The sequence below is a fragment of the Podarcis pityusensis genome, assembly GCF_964106645.2.
Source record: "Podarcis pityusensis genome assembly, chromosome: 11".
Lineage (NCBI taxonomy): Eukaryota > Metazoa > Chordata > Lepidosauria > Squamata > Lacertidae > Podarcis > Podarcis pityusensis.
In genome coordinates this window covers 11,207,945-11,221,669 of record NC_138036.1, presented here as the reverse complement: position 1 = coordinate 11,221,669, position 13,725 = coordinate 11,207,945, and the positions used below count along the sequence as shown (strand labels likewise).

Genomic DNA, 13,725 nt, shown 5'->3' with positions numbered 1-13,725 from the left:
CACTTTGAAAGACCTAGAGCAGAGCTGATTCTCAGGCAAGAGTTTCACAACCAGGAAGGTGCCAGGACCATAATTACCTCACAATTCTGCAGCTGCATTATGCAAGTACATATAGATCCTGGAAGCAGAATTCAGCCTGAGAATTTCAACTTTCACTTACTTACTTACTTACTTACTTACTTACGTATTTATAAAGAAAAACTATCTTGTCCCAAAGACTGTAAACAGAAGCAGGGGATAAGGGAAGTGTCCTATGCAGGTTTTCCGACATGCCCAGTCTCGTGACAAGAGGAGGAATTATGCAAAATAGGCAAGTATGCAAATTTGCTTTATTTCTATAATTCGTACAGTTTGAAGCATTCCATTTTTCTTCACACAATTCTGGGTTTTCATGATATACATAGTGTCCAGGTTGGAAGAAATTGTTTGGCTCCCCTCCCCCTTTTTTTCCATAAATTGGAACTGGGGATACACAGGGCTCTCCTTCCATCACTGACCATTCAAAGTAGCCCAAGATGTATACAGAGGATAGACTTGGGAGGGGACTAAAATCTGGCACTCACACATACTCTCCCCACAAGGCCTCCCATGCTTTTTTTGAAAGAAAGCCAAGGCAACTGGTACATTTGCATCTCTGAAGTGAGACTCGCCTAGGAAAACCTGTCTGACTGCTTTGATGCTTCTTGCACTATTTACAGACTTGGAAAAGCTCTAGCACACATTGGGTTCCAGCTGCCTTCCACTCTGATGCCCTGGTGTGCTTGTCAGGCCCTACACTGATGACTAACTCATTCAGAGGCTACATCTGGGGCTGGGTTAACCATTCTGCTGAGCCTGATTTAGAGCAGCCCCTGTGTTGCAGTTCAACATTTAAGAGCAGGGCAAAAAACTCTCTTCCAGGAATTGCAAAGTTTCAAACACCCACACCCCACCCACAAGATGCAAAGCTGTATTTTTTTGCTTAAGCTTGGGGGCGGGGAAGAAATTCTACATGAAGAATAAAAAAATGCTGAGTACTTAAAATTACTTAACTTCCATTGGGGCTGTTGCTCATTTAAAGAACTCTTTCGTTGAGTAATGGTATGGCTTTTAATTGATTACTCAATTAAGTCTGCATACGTTTGCATAGGAATAACATAGTTTTGAAGAAAAACCATGCTTTGTCTTTAGGTTATAAAAACAGGCACCATCTTACAGAGCACTCCTTTTTCAGGCAGCAGGGGAGAGGGACGCCTCCACTAAAATTGGAGGTTGCCACCTACAGCTTTATGTATGCACTTATACTGGCAATTATTAACTTTAAAATAAAATTTAAAAGTTGCCTGATTAATCAGGACACCTTTTCAGATGATCAGAAGTTTTATAATCCTTTGGTTTCATAGAAAACTGGAGGGCGAGGCAGAAAATAAGTCAGGCTGAATTGAGGAGGGAGACTAATACAGGCAGGAGACTTAGATACCAGGAGCTGGGCTGGGCATAGGGGAGAGATGCTACAGGCCAGATGTGCTCCTCACTGTTCTGTATGCCTGCTAGCTAGGGGAACTGCCAGTGTCCATTCCTGCCACTGTTTGTTCTTATAATACTGGACCTACGTAAAGGGGAAAGACAGCTGACAACACAGGGTTTGAAAGCAAGCCGGAAAGTGGAGAGAAACCCTCCCATTGCTTCCTGCAGAATTTTCAGGCAGACACTTTATCCAGGACTCCAGATGAAAGGATTCAAAACGTAGGAAAATACTTACAAAAACTGTCGATAAATTTCTATCAGAGTGCTGAGAGTTTTTTCCAGTAGTTTTATTAACTAGAGAAAGCATAATATTGCATCTGTCATACAGCCAATACATTTGCAACTTCTACCTGAAATTCTCTATACAAAGTCAATGCAAATAGATAAAATCATTGATGGGATAAAGAGCTTAAAATAACCAAGAGGTATAAAAACAAGTTTGCCATCTTGCCCTGAGTAGAAATGTTAAAAAATATAAAATCTGGATTCTCGGCGATGCAACCATCAACATGATTATGAGGTTTTGAAATGGCACTCCAAGTGCAGTAAAACACATATTAATGCTATCTCAACTGTCCAGGTTTTACAGCCTTTTCACTGTAGCGGAAATCAGTTGGGAATAGTAATGAAAATATGTATCATTGCACACTGGTTACATAATTTAGCTGGCAGTTCTCCTTGCTGAATATTTTATGTTGCATTTACATTTAGTGCCAGCTTCGAAGCCCATCCATTTCTAGTGTGTTTCAAATGATTATGTGTACATAAATATTTCACATACAGAGCCTTGCTATGAGACGTGCCCCAGTGCTGTAGCAGAGTACGGCACCAGAAACCATCCCTTTAGAATAATCAACATGATTTTGCTCATTTGGGGTGGATCTAGCTAAGGGGCAGGCTGAATAAGTGCTTAAGAGGAGCCTCCCAAAATCCATGCCGCCAAGAGAATGGAGCAGGGGAGGGGGGTTCCCTTAATCAAGCCAGGTGAGATTTCCAAGGCCTAAGCACAGCACTGATCACGCCAAGACCACAATCAAAACTTTGCTGCTTGGCGTCAGCTTCCCACAACTGCAGAACAAGCCCGAAGGTGTGAAACTATTCAGAATTCCTGCAGGTTCTGATTTATTTATTTTTTTTCTGCTGAGAGCAAGGTGGCAAAGACATTTTCTCTTTAAAACCTGGTTAAAAGATTAAGCAGAACGGAAGCAAAATATATCTTCCGGTTAATAAAATTGTATTTTACAATCCGCCATCCTCACTCTATAACAGCTAAGAACAGCAGCAAGGTCTCAGTCTAGGGGCTGGGGGTCTGCAATAGGCATGGTATGAAGAACTTCGTCTAGGAGCTGCAGGGCCCGATGCAGGTGGATTTCGATCCAACACGGCGTCTCCTTAATGCTCTGCCTTGGGTAATCAGGTCCCCAACCTTTGACAAAGCTCATCCTGAGGATGCACAGGCGGCGAAGGTCATCCACGCCAATTCCAGCTGCAGCAGACAAACCTAAAAAGAGCCAAGGACTGCATTAAACACCCTTCTTAGCTTTCGGTTTCAGGTAAGCAATTTGCCAGCCTCAACCCAGCTTTCGAGTGGCTTGGGTGCTTTAACAGCAACAATGCTTGCTGCCAAACACTTCCCAGATTTCTGAAAATATTTAAAATTTGTTTGCTGGGTGAGCAGCAACAGTTTCCAATAGTCTCAAAATATTTATGCTCTTGGCTAAGGAAAATATGCAACAAATGTGTAACAGCTATTACTGTCCTATTAGAATCCTCAAGGCCTAAATCCTGATGCCAAAGCTCAATTTAACAGAGCCTAACATTCCAGCGGGAGGCAGGTGGCGCTGTGGGTTAAACCACAGAGCCTAGGACTTGCCGATCAGAAGGTTGGTGGTTTGAATCCCTGCAATGGGGTGAGCTCCCGTTGCTCGGTCCCTGCTCCTGCCTACCTAGCAGTTCGAAAGCACGTCAAAGTGCAAGTAGATCAATAGGTACCGATCCGGCGGGAAGGTAAACGGAGTTTCCGTGTGCTGCTCTGGTTCGCCAGAAGCGGCTTAGTCATGCTGGCCACGTGACCCGGAAGCTGGACGCCGGCTCCCTCAGTCAATAAGTCGAGATGAATGCCGCAACCCCAGAGTCGGCCACGACTGGATCTAATGGTCAGGGGTCCCTTTACCTTTACTTTAACATTCCAGCAGCATTTCAGAAGAAACTTACACTACCCTACAGAATCCATGATTCTTTTGTCCAATTTTGGTAGCAGGTCGTAGCTGGTCCTAACCATCTCCTGCTTCTGCCCTGCAGGGAACTTTTTTTAACCATCTTCCAGATTTAAAAAGCAGTAGGAGATATAGCTGTCTCATCTGAACTGCAGCCTCCAGTTTCCTGCTACATGACATTCCAAGCATTTATCAAAAACCGCTGCACCATGTGAATTCCCATGGGAAAGGAATTCTGTAAATGCTTTCACACCCAGCACTCCTGTCAACTCACCATAGGGGTATATCATGTTGAAAGGAGACACAACAAATTCCCTGATGAAAAACAAGATAGACACGTGTACAGCTCAAGCCAGACATCGTGCAAAGCTATGGTTCAATAGGGTTGCAAACCACGGTTTGTTTTGTCTGAACTGACAAACCGCAGTTCTATTAATTTGTCTGCCTCCAGAGGTCACTGCATCTGGAAACAGGAGTGATGAACAAAAAAAGGAAACAAGTGAACAACTATAAATCATGGTTTGTTCACACATTTGGAAGATCAAACCACAGTTTGGCATGATCAAATTTAATTTATCCCTGCCAAAATCATTTCAAAAGTGAATAATAGCAAAGAGAGGTGGGAAAAGCTGGTAATTTACTTTTATATGCCACTTACTGATGGCTGGAGCAATTCCTCCTACAGATCCTGGCCCAGGAATATTTCCTGCAACTGCAGCAGCTTGAGCAGCAGCTGCAGCCTGTGCTGTAGCAGCCTGCTGTTGCATCTGACGGTGACACTGACGCAAATCGAACACCTTATTAAAAAAGAAACAGCAGAGATTACAAATTAGTCTTTGAAAGAACACCCACCATAATTAAAACAACTGGGAATTCCCACCACTTAAGGCTTTCACAATGCAGAAAGTGCAGGTAACTCAAAAAATTAGGACAAACTTGTCTGGCTAAGTTTATTTCTAGAACATAAAGCTGACTGTTCTCTCCCTTTGCTGTTCTCCTTCTAAGAATCTCCTTCTAAGATTCTGACGCCACTGGTTGTATGCACTGTGGAAAACACAACAAGAGCGCTGCAAACTGCGAAGGTGGACACCAGGAATCATGCAGAAGAAGCCACATAAATGCATTCTGTGTAGGGATTGTTACTACATATCGAGTAGCAACTGTTTATTAAGTTCCTGCCACATGCTTCAGGAACAGAAGATCATGGACCACACTGAATGATGGTGGCTTCTGTGAAAAGGCACACAGGCAACTTAGGCACCAAATCAGACCAAACTATTTGTGCACATGAGAATTATAATGAATGGCTGGGCAACAACATAAACAGCACACTTACACAACATGGTTTGAGGCTACTGAATGTTGGAGAAGTGACATGTTGGAAAGACAGACGCACGCACACAGCTGCCCCTGGGGAGGAAGCATTAAGGGTGGGGGTATAGGAAAAGAACGAAGCGAGGGAAAAGTGCTGAAGGGGGTGGAAGTGAATTTGGGGAAAAGAGTAGGGATCTATGGTAAATTATTTGGGAAACTGCAGCCCAACAAAAGCATGCATGAGTGCTAGCTAACACATGAAGGTTTTAAGACCACAAGAGTTTTGTTCCTAGTCTCAGCTAGGTCACACCCCTTCTCTTCCACAAGGGAAGCTGTTTCTATTCCTTTCTCAAACTCTCTTGCTGCCATGTAATCCACCAGGACGGATGTTTATGAACTTGGTCCATGTTCAGACCACATGTTTGAAATTATATGCTGTATTTTTTACAGAGGAGTAATCTACCTGTGTTCTCCTTGCTGCTGCATGGAATAATACATGAACCACTTTTGGATTTAGTAATTAGAACATTTTAAACTTATTTATAACAGTGTGTGGACTGCTCATTGCAAGAAGGGTAGAAAGCGGGGCAAGCATTTTATGGTAGACTAAACGGGATATGCAAAAGGGTTTAACAACCAATATTCCACACTGTGCTGTTAACTAACTGGAGAGTGTGCAAACCCTCATGTTTTGAATCTAGGCGCCCAGCCAAGTCTTTTGTTAAATACCCACACGTGGGTCAGATCTATTTTCCTTCCACAAATTAAGGGAGATCAGCCTGATTTCATGAAGTTTGAGAAAGGCCACAAATACATGCTGGCATGAGCATGGGTTGAGTTCTTAAAACAGCTCACATTATAGGTAGAATTAAAATAACAACCTGTCAACATCTCACAAAAATCAACTTGCATAAAACGATTAATTTTGATGTTTGAAGTCATCAAGCCTAATCAAGGGTTTTAAATCTGATTGTGGGTCTCATGGCTTACAGAGAGAATGAATGAATCCAATGTCTGTGAGCCCAGCAGCAAACCTCGAAGGAATAGTCTCTATCTTCCCACCCCTTCCTAAGACTGCTCTTCATAAGCTTATATTTCAATTCTTATTTTGGCTTTAGGCTGTTCTTAGAAAATAAAAACTTGTTTCCCTTCTACTTGCAATGCCAAACACAATTACAGTAAAAAGAAAAAAGAAAAAAACAAGTCAGGAAAGGCTTCTAGAAAATATTGACTGCCACCCAACAGATTCACACAAACCTTTATATATGCACTTGGATAAATTTTGTGGACCGCATCGCCTGGCGCACGCCCTGCTTCCCGATCTAGGTAGTAACTCTGAACAAAGACCGCATGATCACTGAGGCACCGAACCCACACGTCACCTTCACCTTTGCATTCCAGCTGCACACCTTTGCCTATATGCAACCTGAAAAAGACCAGACCACTCAATGCAAGAAGGGGAAACAGTTATATAGAAAATCAGTTCAGTTTGTAGGCAGCTCCTTCAGGGGGAGGGATACTTAAAAAACATTAATTTCCAGTAGGATAGCAGTCCTAATCTGTGGACAGCAAAAACAATAAAGAGTCTTGTGGTACCTTAAAGCGACAATTCCATGTTTAATACTGTACAAAACAACTGTTGATAACACAGGGATCCTGGGATTAGTGCTGCCTTTCGTCTGTCTTGAATATTCCAACATTTAGCTTCATTACATGAAATTTCCCTCTGTACCTGCCTTTTTTCTAAACTAAAGCTCCCCAAATGTTGCAACCTTTCCCCACAGATTCGCTCCAGCCCCTTGTTCATTTTGGTTGCTTACTTTTCCGGAAATAACAAAACATACCTCGCTCTCTCAATGGCTTCTGTTCTATGAACGTTGGAGAGCTGACCGAGGCAAAAGCGGTCTCCACCTGAAGGGTCCACATATCCATCAACTGTAACAATTGGGCAGCTTGAAGGTACTTTAAATGTTTCGCCAACTTGGACATCCATCTCAAAATAGGCAATTGAACACCAGTATTCTGGAGCTGATTTTTATCCCCCCAGGAGTAGGGAGGAGGAAGAAAGAGAAGAGAAGTGAATGCAGAGCACCAGGCAAACAAGCAGCAGCAGAGAAGGAGCATAGGGAATCAACTTCTAGAATATAGTTGTTTAAGCTTTTGCTAAATCTCTTCACTGTGTGCCTCTAGAAATAGGGAGCTTATTCAATTTTTCCTTAAAAATTGATGCCCATACATCAAATGAATGGTAGAAGAGATTTTAAAGGGAGCATGAAGCTGCTTTCAATTTGACTTTCTTAGCTCATAGAAGAACACCAATTCAACTGAACGTTCTTTATATGCACTTACCAGGGTGGTTTGATATAGGTGGCTGGAATGCAAGTTCATTATGAACTGGCCCTAAAAAAAATGCAGAATAAATAATAGTCATGGTGCTTATTCTTTGTCTACTCTCCTCACAAGTCCCTGCATCCTCCAAAAACAAATGACCACTAAATATTTGGATTTATTAGTTACAGTAAATAGGGCAGACAGTAGAAATTAGTGGGGGGATCGTGTACAGTGCAAATTTTATACAGTGGTGCCTCGCAAGACAACATTAATCCGTTCCGCGAGTGTCTTCGTCTAGCGGTTTTTTCGTCTTGCGAAGCAACCCTATTAGCGGCTTAGCGGATTAGCGCTATTAGCGGCTATTAAAGGCTTATCGGCTTAGCAGCTTAGCTGCTAAAAGGCTATTAGCGGATTAGCGGCTTAGAAAAAGGGGGGGGGAAGCGAAAAAAAATCTCAAGACTCACAAGACATTTTCGTCTTGCGAAGCAAGCCCATAGGGAAATTCGTCCTGCAAAGCAACTCAAAAACGGAAAACCCTTTCGTCTAGCGGGTTTTCCGTCTTGGAGGCATTCATCTTGCGGGGCACCACTGTACATAAACTCAGATAACTCAGCCTTTATAGACACACATAGAGAATGCCCAAATGTGTAAGGCAGAAACGACTTGTGGAATAGTACCCCAACCATTGCTCAAAGTGTTGTTTGTACAAACACTTGCAGTTTGTTAAACAGAAGAATAAGAGATGAGCATGCGTACCAGAAACATGCGTGGAGTTTTCTTTATTTCGTTTCATTACATTTATATCCCACCCTTCCCATATCATTTCCTTTCCTGTGTGGTAGGTTCGGGTGAGAGACAGTGACCTGCCCGAGACCAGACAAGGGCCTCTGTAGCTGAGCAAACACCTAAAGTCAGATCTTTCTGGTCCAAGCCCACTGCACCATTACTGCCTCTCCTGCAGCCACCAAGATGCTGCACAAAAAGTAAGTGCATCTCAATGCGGTAATAAAAGGGTGCTTACAGTAATGTCCAGGATGGGGCATAGGTGGATGATGTTGAAGATGCCCATTCTGATGGTGAGGGATGGTAGGTGTATAGGCGGCAGTTCGACTCCCAGTCCATGTTGTTGTACTGTCTTAAAAATGCAGAGTAGAAAAGTCTGATCAATTTGCTTTACCTAGGAAACCCCTTCCCCGCTCCATTTCATTTGAAAAACTACCAGTGCCCTAAAACACTGATGTACGGCATAAATAATACTTACTGTGGTGGTAAGTAGCGGGCTGAGCTGTAAAGCCATTCTGCTGTGTTCCTGGCTGAGGCCCTGAAGCAATCTGCAAAAGTCCATCACTGTGGCTACCTGGCAGCATACTGGGGGGTTGACCTGGCAAAATGTAAAACAGTTAATACCTGCCTTAAAATGAGTTATCATTTCATTAGACAGATGTTAGCATCACAATTCTCCTTCTTTGCCCTTTATTTTGTAAAATTACTTCTTTGATTTTGGCACCTTCAGGAAGCCATGACACAAAATATGGTTCATTACTAACACCGGCTGCTTAATGCCAAATAACTTATAAATGGAACTTCTCTATATGCCCCAAACCTGTAAGGTGGGAAGAGACAACCTAGAACAAGGAGATAACTTCTGGATGTTCTGCAGCGTGTGTGAATGGGCCAGGAAAGAGTTCTAGCATGCAAGTTAAGAGAAGGCTGTGGATCAAACTATATCAGTGCTGATAGAAGTATGGGCTACATACACCTTTCCCCCACCCCAACAAACTGTAATGCAGTGGATCTTGTTTGATTCCCTATTCTTTCATTTACATGTGTATGAATTAATGACAAAAAAGACACCGCTTGACAGCATTTTTCTAAGTTATACTTGGAGGTGCATGGGCTTATTTTCTTCCTCTGGGTAGGTTTTAAATGACAGTCTGAAAATCTTAGTATTAACTTTCACATAAGTTAGTTTGTTTATTCGTCATGGTGGTTCCGTGTCTTTTTGTTTACTGACCAAGTGAAGTGCAATAATGTACAGAAAACTCCCCATTTACATTCGCTCTATTTGCGGGCAATCTTGTGGTGCCGGGATCTCAAAAGTGGAACCTGGAAATGGGGAACACATCCTCTTTGGGCTCTGGGGAGGGTCTTCTTGTGAGCTGGGGCTTTGCTGAGGCCTCCCCACCTAACAGCTAATGAGCAGGGTAGCGCAACAGCAGCCACTGCCCCATGTGTCAGCTGTGCAAGAGCCTGAGAAGCAGAAACACTTAGCTGAGCCACTAGAGGAACAGCAGGGCTTGCTGAGCAGCTCAGCTGATGCATGGGGGCTATGCAAGCCCCACTGCCCCTCCGTGATGCTCCCAATAAACATGGTCTCTGTTATATGCAGGGGCCCCCGGAACATAACCCCCACATAAATAGATGTTGCCTGTAATGCAGATGTACTAACATACTTTATTGAACAGATAACTTCCTCTGCTTACTTATTTACCTACTTCTTGAAAACTCAATAAAACTATTTAAACGAAAAAAGAATTAACTTTCACATGTTGATACTCAATGGTAGATACTTTCATGAACAGTGTTATCCAGCATGCACAGAGTAGTAGTAATCAGATGAGCAAGCAGGACCACTGCAAAGTGTTTATTAATTATTATTATTATTATTATTATTGAATTTATATACCGCCCTATACCCAGGGGTCTTCCATTAACTCTTCACTATCAAGTCACTAAATCATTTCTCAGTCTTCTGACTTCTGTACATACTTCAGGTAACTGCACACAAAAGTTCTCTCTACAACAATGGGAACTAGAACTGAATTTCAAAATGTTTTCTAATGCTAAACTGTTGACCACATACTTGCACAAACAAATCTGCACTCACACAATCTACACAGTTGTGAGCATGCAAGTGTGTGTGTATGTGTGTAAGTTTTGCCATGTTTCCACTGCTCGTAAATGATCTTCTTCAATCCAATCATTTGCACAACACTAGGAATCAAATGATAACAGCTTTCAAGACTTACATTCCTACTCAACTTAAGGGTTACTTAAGAAGCATGTGTCATATAATTACAAAGCATATCAAATTTCCCCACTAATTAAATTGCAGTAAAATCAACAATGAAATGTAACGAAATATCAATCAAGGATGTGAAGAGGAGGAAACATGTAAGGTAATTTGAGACTGCGGCTGCATTCCATTTTTTTTTTAAATAATATTTATTAAAGTTTCAAAGGGGAAAAAAAATCACATTAGTAAAAAAAAATTAACAATAAAAAAGAAAAATACAAAGTAGAAAAAAAAGAAAATACAGTTAAAAACAATTCCATCTTTTCCTCACTTCTTTTACGTTTACTTGTTTCCCAGACCTCCTCATACCTCCCTCTTTTGTATTCCAATTAAATTTGTTAATCCAACAATTCCTTTCCCTCCTTTTTAATCCTAATCTTTAATCTCGATATATTATAACTTTAAATTTTTACATATTAAAAACCAATTTTTCCATATTCTTTTGTACCTGTACAGCTAGAAACCACTTAACTTCAGAGACTGCGGCTGCATTCCAAACCCCTGACCAGCAGCAGTGGAGCTTAACAGGAGTGGTGCAACCACTGCGGCATCCACAGTCCTGCAGTTCACACTGGCCGAGTGGAAGGGAAGCAGGGAGAGAAGAGAGGGAAATGTATGTATGCTACACTAGCCCCCATGCTAGCACAGTGAAGAGGCCAGAATGGGCAGCCGCCATCATGTGACAGCAGCACAGCCAGCCTTACCCCCTCCGTCGCATTTTGGTGTGTTCCACTGGCAACAACCAGCAGGGAAAACACTGGAAGTACCGTATTTTTCGCTCTATAACACGCACCCGACCATAACACGCACGTAGTTTTTAGAGGAGGAAAATCCGTAGGCATGCCACCCGTAGGCATTCCCTCCATAACACGCACAGACATTTCCCCTTACTTTCTAGGAGGAAAAAAGTGAGTGTTATGGTGCAAAAAATACGGTAGCTTCCATTTGGGCAGGTGCCATGGGGCGTTCTCCTGTGGAAAAGCTCCTGTGCCAGCACAGCCAGGTGGTGGAGGAGGAGGAGAAGAAGAAGAGTTAGGATTTGATACCCCACTTTATCACTACCCGAAGGAGTCTCAAAGCTAACATTCTCCTTTCCCTTCCTTCCCTACAACAAACACTCTGTGAGGTGAGTGGGGCTGAGAGACTCCAGAGAAGTGTGACTAGCCCAAGGTCACCCAGCAGCTGCATGTGGAGGAGCGGAGAATCGAACCCAGTTCACCAGATTACAAGTCTATCGCTCTTAACCACTACACCACACTGGCTCTCACTACACCACACTGGATGATGAGGAGCACCACCACCTCATCCAAACCCCCTCCAATACGGCAGATCAAGGTTTGCGTTGCTCTTTGAACCACATCAGTATTCCAATTTGTAATCTCGCCACTTTGTAATAGAAGTTAATCTTGCCAAGTTTGAAAGAAGCTGAAACAAGTTTTGTAATCTTTAAAATAAACAGTTATCTTACTTGTGGAAGCGACAGGAATGTTGGGGAAGTTGGTGGTGCTGGTGGTGCTAGACTCAGAAGGAGCTAACATGGATGGGGTGCTGTAGGTTTCAGTAGATGCCCTGTTACTAGGCGGATGCTGGATAGTCTGAACTGAATGGCCTTCAGCAGTTGACAGCGATGTCTGCCCCTCAAATTCATGAACATATTCATCTTTCACCAACATGCTTGAGGGTGCTGTGATAAGATAAAAGGTTAAGTTACAAGGAAATATTAAGGAAGGGAATACACGTTAAAAAAAAAATATCTCAGAAAGGACAGCAATTGTTGACATTATCCACAGACTAGAATGAGAAGATACTGTTTTAAATTACAAGGAAGGAAATTTAGGATAAGTGAATTGGGGAAACTCTTCTAACTACAAAGGCAGATCTGTAATAAAGTGAGCTGCTTGGTGAGATATTCAAAATAAGGTTGGACAGGCAACCCCTTTAGGGATGTATTTTTCCCCATTATTTATTTCATAAAATGTGTACACCACTTGACTGTAAAATAAAACATCAAAGCAGTGTACCAAATGAGTAAAACAAGAAAATTATATTTAAAAGTGACTAATTGAAATATTCAACAATTAAGACCAGCAATAAACTAAAAACACTCATCAGCATTGTACATATCTGGGTAGGCTTCTCTAAACAAAAACATTTTAGGTTCCAAAACTCTTAAAATTTAGAACTGGTATTATGCTTTATGTATGTACAGATTATTCAGTTTTGGAAAGCGGAGCAAACAAAGCAATTCACAGCCTTTTCAAATCAAAGCCTATTTGCCTTGTCTATGCCTATTCCAGTTTATTTTGTTGGGCCTCCTAATCCCTTGGATCCATCCCACATTTGTGCTCTGGGGATTAAATCGGAAATCTCTGGGGCTTGCTTAGAACCCCTAAAAGTTTCAACTGCTTTAGAAAATCAAAATAATACAGATCAACTATAATATGAACAGAACACAGATACCTCTTTATATTACGTAGGTACAATTCAGCACCATTATCTAAAGATGCACATTTGGATATGCAAATAATTCAGTGATAAAACAGAAGTGGCCATCAAGAATGCACAAAGCTGATACTGCAGATATACAGACTTCCTACACTTTTTTTGGGGGGGGGGGGGTATTTTCACTTCTCCAGCAGGCAATGGAAATGGATTTAATTCCAGTTTGACAAAACTTGTTTTCAACAAACTTTGCACAGAGAAGAGTTGACGATATCCAACCTAATCATCTTCTGTTACTGAACACATGGAACAAATATAATTAGAATTTTAACATTTTAGATATATGCAATATCTTATTAAGGTTGTTAAATTAACTTTAGTTGATTTAATTTAGTTAGCTACATCCAGTAGCACTGATATCATTGGTGTAAAATGTCAGTATACCCCAGCCTAAGAACCTTTCTCTCTCTACCCTCATGTCTGTACACGTTTGCGTGGCCCATAGTACAGGCGACTCCCCACTTACACAGGAGTTACCTTCCAGTGCCCCTCACGCATAAGTGAAAATTGTGTAAATGGGGAACACTCTCTAAACACCCTTTAAATGCCCTCTCTGATGTGCTCTCTCCAAAAATCAAAAATATTGTACCCAAAATATCCACAACTGGAATTGAAGCTCTGGGGCTGGCTGGAGGCAGTGCAGGAAAGCGGCAGCTATGGCTGTGCTACCCCCACACACCAGCTGTTAGGTGGGGAGGCTGAGCAGCAGAAACAAAGCCCTGCTGGATCTCTCTTCTCCTCTTCAGTCCTCTTTGGACTCTGGGGAGGGTCTCCTAGTGA

The 13,725-nt window shown here is 42.1% G+C and overlaps 1 protein-coding gene across 2 annotated transcripts in view; it reads right to left on the bottom strand.

The window, feature by feature from the left end:
* Positions 1 to 312: 312 nt before the first annotated feature.
* Positions 313 to 13,725, bottom strand: part of SMAD4 (SMAD family member 4) — a 30,233-nt gene continuing 16,820 nt past the window's right edge. The window contains exons 5-12 of one of the 2 annotated variants that reach the window (XM_080973512.1): positions 11,912 to 12,127; positions 8,629 to 8,748; positions 8,389 to 8,502; positions 7,386 to 7,436; positions 6,881 to 7,058; positions 6,294 to 6,462; positions 4,381 to 4,519; positions 313 to 3,007 (exon numbers count right to left, since the gene is read on the bottom strand). In XM_080973512.1, the coding sequence (XP_080829638.1) occupies positions 2,796 to 3,007; positions 4,381 to 4,519; positions 6,294 to 6,462; positions 6,881 to 7,058; positions 7,386 to 7,436; positions 8,389 to 8,502; positions 8,629 to 8,748; positions 11,912 to 12,127 (1,199 nt within the window). In that variant the 3' untranslated portion in view covers positions 313 to 2,795. Of the gene's footprint in view, positions 3,008 to 4,380; positions 4,520 to 6,293; positions 6,463 to 6,880; positions 7,065 to 7,385; positions 7,437 to 8,388; positions 8,503 to 8,628; positions 8,749 to 11,911; positions 12,128 to 13,725 lie in introns of both variants that reach the window. The other variant, XM_080973511.1, reaches the window with a different exon arrangement.